Source organism: Myotis brandtii, unplaced genomic scaffold (assembly GCF_000412655.1).
Source record: "Myotis brandtii unplaced genomic scaffold, ASM41265v1 scaffold103, whole genome shotgun sequence".
NCBI classification, from domain to species: Eukaryota; Metazoa; Chordata; class Mammalia; order Chiroptera; family Vespertilionidae; genus Myotis; species Myotis brandtii.
The window spans coordinates 2,973,175-2,984,732 of record NW_005353460.1 but is presented as its reverse complement, the minus strand read 5'-3'; the positions used below and the strand labels follow the sequence as shown (position 1 = coordinate 2,984,732).

General features: G+C 38.1%; 1 protein-coding gene across 1 annotated transcript in view; it reads left to right on the top strand.

Moving 5' to 3' along the window:
- LOC102252516 (disintegrin and metalloproteinase domain-containing protein 18-like) overlaps positions 1-10,237 on the top strand; it is a 79,026-nt gene extending 68,789 nt beyond the window's left edge. The window contains exons 18-19 of the mRNA XM_005856514.2: positions 3,686-3,845; positions 10,077-10,237. Of these exons, the coding sequence (XP_005856576.2) occupies positions 3,686-3,845; positions 10,077-10,185 (269 nt within the window). The 3' untranslated portion in view covers positions 10,186-10,237. The remainder of the gene's footprint in view (positions 1-3,685; positions 3,846-10,076) is intronic.
- The last annotated feature ends 1,321 nt before the right edge of the window (positions 10,238-11,558 follow it).

Below are 11,558 nucleotides of genomic sequence, written 5' to 3'. Positions count from 1 at the left end.
ACCAGGGGCTGCACCTAGGGATTGGGCCTGCCCTCTGCCACCCGGGAGCAGGCCTAAGCCAGCAGGTTGTTATCTCCCGAGGGGTCCCAGACTGCGAGAGGGCACAGGCCGGGCTGAGGGACCCCCCCCCCCCCCCCCCGAGTGCACAAATTTTTGTGCACCGGGCCCCTAGTATGTTATAAACAACTATATGCCAAAAAATTGGACAATCTGGATAAAGTGGATAAATTCCTAGAAACCCAGTTTTCCAAAACTGAATCAGAAAAATCTGAATACCTGAATGAACAATTACAACTAATGAAATTGAAGCAGTAATCAAAACACTCCCAGCAAACAAAAGTCCTGGACAGGATGGCTTCATGGATGAGTTTTACCAAACATTCAAAGGGGAATTAACAACTATCTTTTTCAAACTGTTCCAAAAATTTCAGGAGGAAAGATTTCCAAGCTCATTCTATGAGGTCAGTCAGCATTATCCTAATTCCAAAACCAGATAAAGACACTATAAGGAAATAAAATTATAGGCTAATATCCCTTTTTCACACGATGCTAAAGTCCTCAACAAAATATTGGAAAACCTTATCCAGTAATACATTAAAAACTCATGCACTATGATCAAGTGATATTTATTCCTGGGATGCAAGATTGGTACAATAGTTGCATATCAATAAACATGATACCCCATAAAAAAGTATGAAAATCACATGATTGTATTAATAGATGCAGAAAAAGCATTTGATAAAATATAGCACCCATTTATAATAAAAAACTCTTGGCAAAGTATGAATAAAGGAAACATACCTCAACACAATACCACCCATATAAAACAAACGCACAGTGAACATCATACTCAATGGGCAAAAATAAAAGTATTTCCCTTAAAATTCAGAATAAGACAGTGATGTCTGCTTTTACCACTCTTATTCAACATACTACTGGAATTTTTAGCCACAGCAATCAAACAAGAAGAAATAAAAGGCATCTAAGGTAGAAAGAAAGAAGTAAAACTGTAATTATTTGCAGGTGTCATGATACTATACACAAAAAACCCTAAAAACTACAACAGAAAACTACGAGAACTGATAAATTTAGTAAAGTAGCAGAATCCCATATAATAAAGGCTAATTAATATGCAAATAGACCAAATGGCAGAAGAACTGAATAACCAAACAACTGGTCACTATGTTGTGTGCTGATTACCAGGAGGCATGTGCAGAACATGGCAGGTATCGGCTGTGGTGGGATGGTGGAGCAGGTGAGTGGGGGTGCCAGACCAAGGCAGGGTGCCAGCCGCTGTCATTGGGGCGAGCCTCTGGTGGTTACTGGGAAATATTTGCTCCACATGTCGCAGTACCACCTGGCGCTCCCACCCACTGCCAGTGCCCTGCTACAGCCCTGCTTGCACCCGCTGCCAGTACTGGAGCTGCTGCTTGCACCCATTGCCAGCACCTGCCCTGCTCGCACCAGCAGCCAATGCTGGAGCCACCGCTCGCACCTGCTGCTGGTGCCCGGCGCAGGTCCCGAGCACTTGGGACCATCAGCATGTGCGAGCGGCGGCTGCTGGACCTGATCACTCATGAGGGCTTCTCCACCTCCCCCTGCTCCTGAGGGGCAATCTGGGCAGCAGCTGCCGCTAACACCTGCTGTTGGCACTGGCCCCGATCACTCAGCACTTTTAGCGGGTGCAAGTGGGGCCAGCGCTGTCAGTGAATGGGAACGACAGCAGTGGGAGTGGGGCTGCCAGCAGACAGGGCACCGGGGGCCATGGCAAAAGGGGCTAGGCGGGGGCGCAGAGGATGATGGGTCGAGACCAGCCCCTGTGCCTACCGCAGCCTCCCGGCCCACAGTTCCTTTCAAGGTTCATGAATTCATGCACTGGACCCCTACTACAAAATAAACATTCAGAAGTTCACCAATTCAATACACCAATATTGAACTATCAGAAAGAGGAACTAAGGAACCAATCTCATTTATAATTGTAACAAAAAAAATAAAGTATCTAGCAATAAATTTAACCAAGAAAATATAAAAAAACCTTTATTAGAAAATTATGATACTGAAGAAATTGAAGAAGTTATAAATAAGTGAAAGCATATACCATGTTCATGGAGAGAAAGATTTAACATTATTAAAATGTCCATACTATCTAAAGCAATACCCAAGTTGGAGGAATCATGCTAGCTAATATAAAACTATAATAAGAGGCCATAGTAATTGAAACAGAATGGGAATGGCATAAAAACAGACATGTAGATCAATAAAATAGAAAAGAGAGCCCAGAGATAAACCCATTACTTATGATTAATTAATATTTGACAAAGGAGGCAATGATATACAATAGGGTAAAGACAATCTATTCAATAAATAGTGTTGGGAAAATTGGACAGATACATGCAAAAAATGAAACTAGACCACCAACTTACACCATACACAAAATTAAACTCAAAATGGACAAAAGACTTAAACATAAGACGGGAAACCATAAAAATACTAGAGGAATCCACAGGCAGCAAAATCTCAGACATATGCCGATGCAATTTCTTCACCAATATAGCTCCTATGGCATTGGACACTAAAGAGAAAATAAACAAATGGGACTGCATCAAAATAAAAAGATTTTGCACAGCAAAAGAAACCATCAACAAAACAACAAGAAAGCCCACCGCATGGGAGAACATATTTACCAATGTTATCACCAATACTTCAATTTTTTAAGTGTAAGAAATAGTAAAAGGGTATAATATGTTTTGCAGAATGTTAATCAGAGAAAAAATACATACACATATTACATATAGTTATCTAGACATAGATATAGATACAAAGATAAGTGTAAATAAGAATTTTATTTATATGCATAAAATATAAATACTAAATGGAGAAATACAAGTCCTTTAAAAATCGTTTTCACTAAGGAGAGAAACCATGTGACTTGGCAAGTGAGGAGGATAGGGTTTTTACCTCCTGACCCCAGCCCTGGACTCCTCTCTTTTAGAGAATGTCACCACCGCACTTTTGGCACTTAGAGTGGGCCACGTCCCCTTATTTATTTATTTATTTATTTATTTGTTTGTTTTTAAATTGACTTCAGAGAGGAAGGGAGAGGAAGAAAGAGAGAGAGACATTAGTGATGAGAGAGAATCACTGATCATCTGCCTCCTGCACACCCCACATTGGGGATCGAGTCCCCCATCAAGGCATGTGCCCTGACCAGGAATTGAACCTTGACCTCCTGGTTCATAGTTCAATGCTCAAGCACTGAGCCATGCCCACCAGGTGAGGATAGGTGTTTTTTTGTTTGTTTGGTTTTTTTTACAAAACATTTCTTTTTATATTTGTAATGTAAGCCTTACTAATGTATTACCTTTTAAGGTATAAATGTCATAAATAAGTTGAATGTAGTAAGCAATACTCAAAACATGTCCACAGTGGCAGAATAATTAAACAAATATGCATAAAATACAAGTAAGAAATATATTTTTAAAATTATCATTGTAATTTTAGTTTGTGACTTAAATGTTCTTTTATTTTCTTTATATGAGCTTGCAAGGTATTACAATTTTAATTGTAATATATATGTATATACATGTGTGTGTGCATATTGCATATATATATTTAAAGTGAAAGGAATATAAATGTATTTAAATATTCACTGCATATCTACTGATCTCTTATGTTTTATTTCTAGCTGTAGTTGTTATTAAAAAGGACTACAATGCACATCAAGACAACTGGCGTTTTCTTAGTTTCTTCCTTGTTTTTCCTTTTTTTATATTTTCCATCCTTATAATCATGAAGCTAAGTGAAACTAGGAAACTCTGCAACAAAAAGAACCCAGAATTTGAAGGGTAAATATTATTATACAAATAATTTATTATCATAAATTGTACAGATCATTGACTAGTGTCATACATTTATATTATATTATAAAAATTGTTATAGTTATTGTTATCTGTTATTTTTAAAAATATATAAATGTCATTTTTATAATTTTAGTTTTCTATAGTTTATTGTTAGCATATATACATATATATCTTTCTTAAAACATTTTGTTTTATTGCTTAAAGTATTACAAAGAGTAGTACATATGTCTCCTTTTTCTTCCCCCTTGACCTTCCCCCGGTCTCCCCTACCCTCTGCCCCCCAGTGTCTTACATATATATCTCTTTTGATATATATTAAAAGAGGGATACAAATAAGTTAAGATTTTGAAACCAAATGAGGAACCAAAAGAACATTTTATGAGAAAGTGAATTACATTTCTCAGAAATTTGTTTCTCCACAGTGGAGTCTGGTGTCCACTTAGACCACCCTGGGGTTTTGCAGATTGTGGATATGATTGGGTTGTGCTCTGTTGTGGGTTGAAGTTGGGCAATGGGTATGTTGGTTCTAAGGCATCTGAGGAGGGGCTCTGGGATAGGACAATGTCAGACACTGCCAGTGACCAACCTGAGGCTCCCAGTTAGTACCTACAAAGTGACCTATAGTTGATAGCTGCCTGTGCTCGATCTGGATGCATGTTGGAGATGCCACACTGAGAACCAAGACTGGTTGTTGCAAGAACTGGGACTGAAGCAGGTCAGCAAAAGGCAAGGGCCCCCAAGGTTAGCCATTGCCTGCCTATTGCCCATAAGACTTGGAGCTGTCAGATTCTTGGTGGATCACAAGTTGGGTCAGGCAGTGCTTTTGGAAGTCACTAGAGTGGGGGAAATGGTATTCATCAGGTGAATGCAAATTCAGATATGGTGCAAGTATTGAGCCTGAGGTCACTTAACATAAGTTATAGGGTGCACTGAGACCAGCCGTCTCCTGCCTGGGGCCTGTGGAACTTTAAGGGTTTTTAAAGACAGCCTATGGAGATGGCCAAGGCTGGATGCCTGCTGCTGAAAGGTTATTGGGTGGTGTGAGAGTTGAGTGAGGCATGGTGGTAGGGACTTTGAAGGTGGAGCAGGAGGAATTCAACAGGTTAAGGCAAATCAAGATTTGGCCATGTGGGAGGAGGACTCAACACAGTGGCAATGGAGGTGATCCCTCCAGCCCTCACCCTGAAGCCACACAACTCAACTTCTCCTGTATGATTTTGGTGGCCCTTTGAGTCACTGTCCCTCTGCTGAAGCCCAAGCTGAGTGCATGCACATAAGAGTCTGAGTGCAAGCCCTTTAGGAGGGCTCCTGTGTTTCCCAGCAGTCTTTAGTCTCACATAGGCATGTGGAATTCCCACAGATTTTCACATCTAGATGATGTAGGCTCTTCTTCCTGGAACTGGTGGTGTTGGGACAGCCCATTTTGAGTATTTGTTCCTCCTACCATTCTCATTGTGGCTGCTTCTTTTCATTTTTAGTTATAGGACTTTTGTTCAGATAGTTTCCAGATGGCTCTCCAGGTTGATTGTTCTATAATTTAATTGTTATTTTGACGTGGTCAAGGGAGGAGGTGAGCCATCTTTACATGACTCTCAATCAAGAGATTTAAGTGTAAATAAGTTATGATATTTTGTGTCTTAGAAAGATAACTTCTAATAATCTGGTGATGATGAGATAGGAATGATGAGGACTGGAAACAGTTCCATAGATTGCTTCACCATTCATCCTTCAAAAGATTACTTGGGTAATTTCCAGTTTGTAGCTATCACAAATAACATTGCTAAGAATGTTCATGTACCGGTTTGTGTGTAAACCTAAATTTTCTGTGTCAGGGATAAATACACAAGAGTGAAATTGCTGGGTTGTATGATAAGAACTCACAAGTTGATTGCCAGAGTATCTATACATTTACATTTTTTACAGCAGTGTGTGAGTTATCACGTTCTCTGCATTCTTATCAGGATTTGCTATAATCACTATTTTTTATCTAGATCATTCTGTTAGGAGAAATGTGATATGTCATTGTGGTTTTAATTTGTCTTTATGCAGTGACTCATTATGTCATTATCTCAATATGTCAACATATTATGTCAATATGTTGGTCACATATTGTAATGTGTTTGTTTGCTATCTATATATATTCCTTCAGTCTATTCCATGTTTTTGTCTTTGCCCATTTTTTACTGCTTTGTTTAAGTTTGGGGTTTGAATTTAAAAAGATCTCTCTCTCTCTCTCTCTCTCCATATATATATACACACACACACAACTATATGACTTACAAATACATCCAGACCATAGTTTGTCTTTTTATCCTCTTTAAAGGCTACTTTTCAGTTCAAATGTCTTTCATTTGACCAAATTTAAATTTTCTTTGTGGTTCATGATTTGTTCTCATGTGAGTATAGTCCTAGATCAACAAAAATTTTTTGTGTTTTTGTCAAATAGTTGCATAATTTCAACTTTTACTATCTTTAATCACTGTGCTATATATTAGATCCCCAGAACTTATTGATTTTGTAACTGGAAATTTGTACCCTTAGACCAACATCTTCCCAATTTCTCCAATCTCTAGCCCCTGATAACCACTGGGAATAACTTCTAATGTGTATGAAATTTCTTTTTAGGGTGATGAAAATGTTCTAAAAAATGTTCTAAAATTGATTGTGGTGATAATTATATAACTTGATAAATAAAGTAAAATTGTTTCATTGTACACTTAAATTAGTGAATTGCATGACATATAAATTATATATTTTAAGACAGCTGTTACAAAAATAATTAACTGCTCAAACAAAAATAATTATAACATATACAGTGACTTTTTGAATCCATGTGGAAAACCAACAAAATGTTTTATATGTAAAGTGAACGACATGTCTAAAACTCTGTTTTGCCAATAATGCATTTTAGTTTTATAATAGAATCCTTAGGTGAGTATGCTTTATGGAGTCTTATGAGTTCTTTGAAATATCCAAACTTGTGGAATTACTGTAAGCAAAAATTAGTAACCTAGGTAAAAAAGTGAAACTGCCTATGGTTTTATCTTAAAACATGTAGATGTGCATGAGATATAATGTTAATGATTTCAGAGATTGTAAATTTACAATTTCTTTCTTAAATAGAAAGTTCTTTAACATAGAAAGTATTTGATGCCCCTGTGTCACTTACAATAAAAGGCTATGTCACGATCAGTTCTCAAGACTGAGAAAGTGTTACTTGATAACAAATAGTAAGGTGGATGCCACTCTGAGGTCATCCACGCACAGCAGCTCATATGCTGTGGTCATGGCCAATTTTCGCAGCCAGTCAGCCTGAAGGTGAATCTGACCTACTTTTGTGCTCATAGCAATTAAGGCTCAAATATAAAAGGAGAGCACACAACGTACACAAGGAACACTCCTGGAGCATCTGTCTCAGGTGATCAGGGAGATGGCATTACTGGGCCTCACAAGACACCTACCACGTAAGGCCATCATGTCATGACTGAGAGACATAACAGATCTATCTAATACACAAAAGCAAACACAGAGATATAACCAAAATGAGGAGACAAAGATACATGTCTCAAATGAAAGAACAAAAGAAAAAAAAAGAACTAAGCAAAATGTAGATAAGCAATTTACCAGATACATAATTCAAAACATTGGTTATAAGGATGTTCAAGGAACTTAGGAGAAGAATTGATGAACTCAGTGAGAACTTTAACAGACAGTATGCATAAGAAAGGACATAGGAACCATAAAAAAAGAATGAGAAATGAAGAGTACAATATCTGAAATGAAGAATACAATAAAAGGACTCAACAGCAGATTAAATGATGTAGAGGATGAAATCAGCAATTTGGAAGGCAAAGTAGCAGAAAACACCTAATCATAACAGCAAAAAGGAAAAAGAATGAAAAAGTTGAGGATAGTTTCAGGGACTTCTGGGACAACATCAAGCATATCAACTTTTGCATCATAGGGGGAGCAGAAGGAGAAAAGAGAGAGGAAGAGATTAAGTCACAGACCATCCAACCTCAGAGGGAAGGCGGGGAGGAGAGGAGTGAGAGATCAACCAAAGGACTTGTATGCATGCATATAAGCATAACCCATGGACACAGACAGTAGGGGGTTGAGGGCATGTGTTGGGAGGGGGGTGGGAATGACTGGGGAAAGCTCAATGGGGGAAAAAGAAGATATATGTAATACTTTAAACAATAAAGAATTATTTTTAAAAAGAAATATTGGCCCTAACCGGTTTGGCTCAGTGGATAGAGCATCGGCCGGACTCAAGGGACTCAAGGGTCCCAGGTTCGATTCCGGTCAAGGGCATGTACATTGGTTGCAGGCACATCTCCAGTAGGGAGTGTGCAGGAGGCAGCTGATCGATGTTTCTCATCGATGTTTCTAACTCTTTATCCCTCTCCCTTCCTCTCTGTAAAAAATCAATAAAATATATTTTTAAAAAAGAAGAAAGAAAAAGAAATATTGACTAAAAATTTCCCTAACCTGATGAAACAAATAGAAATATAAGTCAAGGAAGTGCAGAGAGTCCCAAACAATATTATCACAAAGAAGCCCAGACCCAAGATACATCATAATTAAAATGGTAAAGGTTAAAGACAAAGAGAAAAACTTAAAAGCAGCAAGAGAAAGGCAGTTACCTATAAGGCAACTCCCATATGACTGTCAGCTGATTTCTAAATAAAAACTTTGCAGACTAAAAGAGACTGAAAAAAAATATTCAAATGATGAAAAGCAAGGACCTATGACCAAGGATATTCTAGAAAGCAAGGTAATACTTTAAAATTGAAAGTGAGATAAAGAGCTTCCTAAACAAGAAAAAAACTAAAGGAGTTCATCACCTCTAAACCATATTACAAGAAATATTAAAGGGACTTCTTTAAGAAGAAGGGGGAAAGGAATGTAAATATGAATAATAAAATGCCAACAACTACATGCCTATCAATAATCACTTTAAAAGAAATGGATTAGCCCTAACCGGTTTGGTTCAGTGGCTAGAGTGTCGGCCTGCGGACTGAAGGGTCCCAGGTTCAATTCCGGTCAAGGGCATGTACCTAGGTTGCGTGCACATCCCCAGTAGGGGGTGTGCAGGAGGCAGCTGGTCGATGTTTCTCTCTCATCGATGTTTCTAACTCTCTATCCCTCTCCCTTCTTCTCTGTAAAAAATCAATAAAAATATATTTAAAAAAAAGAAATGGATTAAATGGTCCAATCAAAAGACATAGGGTAGCAGAATGAATAAGAAAACAAGACCCATACACATGCTATCTACAAGATAATTTAGGTCGAAAGACACATACTACTGAAAGTAATGGAATGGAAGAAGATATTTCATGAAAAAACAAAATAATGCTGAGGTAGCCATGCTTGTACAGACACAATAGAGTTTAAATCAAAGGCTATAATAAGAGACAAAAGGGACATTTATAATGATAAAGGCATTAATCCTTGTAAACATTTATATACCCAATATGGGAGCAACTAAATAAATAAAATATATATAGATGGACATGAAGAAAGATAAAAACAATAATAGACTCATAGTAAGAGACTTTAATACTCTATTGACATCAATGGATAGAATATTCAGACAGAAAATCAATAAGGAAACAGTAGCCTTAAATGACACATTAGATTAGATGTAGATTTAATTGGTATTTTTAGAGTATTATACACCAAAGCAACATGATATACATTATTTTCAGCTACACACAGAACATTTTCTATGCTAGACGATATGATAGTCCACATAACTAGTCTCAATTAATGTAAGAAGATTAAAATCATATCAAGCATCTTTTTTTTTTACCATAATCATATGAAACTAGAAATCAATTGTAAGATTAAAACTGAAAAACACAAAAAATGTGGGGGATAAAAAACATGCTACTAAATTATAAATAGGTTAGCAATGAGGTCAAGAAAGAATCATTAAAGTTGTAATTTTTTGCTTCCTATTTATTATAAATCAATACCAAATAAAATACATATGCACATTTAATATTTAACTGTTTATTAGGACTCCTTAGTTTTCTAAGAAAAAAAAACTTATTTGTAGTAATATTGATTTTTTATTTTTAGTTCTTGTGCTTGTATATGTATGTTTTGACCTGAGATTAAGCAGAAACCTGGCAATAGATGTGGCTAAAATAGGCAATTGTCTGCTACTAAACAAATCATGAATTTCTGTTTCTTTTTTGTTCACTACAGCAATTCAACCACTGCACCAGAAAGCAATATTGTGGACTCATTATTGCCAAGAACTCCGCCGGTCAGTGGCCAGCTTCCAGAAGAGAAAGTGACCCCTGAAGGCCTTTAAAATATCAGCTTGAGGGAAATAAAACTTATGGCAGGAGGCAGGCTTCCCTGTTCTCCCTTGTGTGAGCACTGGTTGGTGTGGGGCCGACCTCCTTGTGACATCCTAAGGGGGTCGGGTAGCTCCATAAGGACAGTCGCACAGCAGTGTCCCTGGGCCAGTTGAGTGTTGCCTTTTAGGCTGGGAATCTTATCGTGTTTCAGAGCCACCTAGTTTCAGGTCAGGCTGCAGCTGGTGGGGCTGGTGGTTGGAGGGCTCAGAGCAGGCCTGGGGCAGTTGGCCCTCACTTACCTGAGTCTGCAGGGACAGGAGAGGGCGCCCTGTTGCTGGGGCAGTGGGGACCTAGAGAGCCTGGATGGGGTCCTGAGACAGGCACTTCTTCACCCAGTCAGGGTTGAGGTCAGCGAGTCCCAGGTGTCTCTGGACAGTGGTAGGGCAACACTCTCAAATGAGAGGGGCCTCTTCCTGGAGTCACACATGGGGTGTGTGTGTGTGTGTGTGTGGAATGCTCACACATTTCCTTCTGTAGACTCTTAAACATCACATCTGCAAATTACAGTGCCACAGAAGATTGGGACCAATACCATTGATGGTGATGTTATAGAAATAGTTGCAATCAAGAAAATTTTCTCGACAGTCTCTTCAATAAATGGTCCTGGGAAATTTGGTGAGATACATGCAAAAAAAAAAAAAAAAAAAGAAACTAGATCACCAACTTACAACATACAAAAACAAACTCAAAATGGTTAAAGGACTTAAATGTAACACGGGAAACCATAAAAATCTTAGAACACTCTATAGGCAGCAAAATCTCAGACATATGTCGTAGCAACATCTTTACCGATACAGCTCCTAAGGCAATGGAAACTAAGGAGAAAATAAACAAATGGGACTACATCAAAATAAAAAGCTTCTGCACAGCAAAAGAAACCAACAACAAAACAACAAGAAAGCCCACTGCATGGGAGAACATATTTGCCAATACTGTTTCAGATAAGAGTGTAATATCCAAAATTTACAGGGAACTCATACAACTTAACAAAAGGAAGATAAACAGACTCTTTTCCCTAAGAGGACATATAGAAGGCTGAGAGACATGTGAAAACATGCTCAAAGTCACTAAACATCCAAGAGATGCTAATCAAAACAACAATGAGGTGCCATCTCACACCTGTCAGAATGGCTATTAACAAATCCACAAATGACAAGTGCTGGCAAGGATGCAGAGAAAAAGGAACCCTCCTGCATTGCTGATGGGAATGCAGACTGGTGCAGCCACTGTGGAAACAGTATGGAGTTCACTCAGAAAATTAAAAATGGAACTCCCATTTGACCCAGTGATCCCACTTCTAGGGATATATCCCAAGAAACCAGAA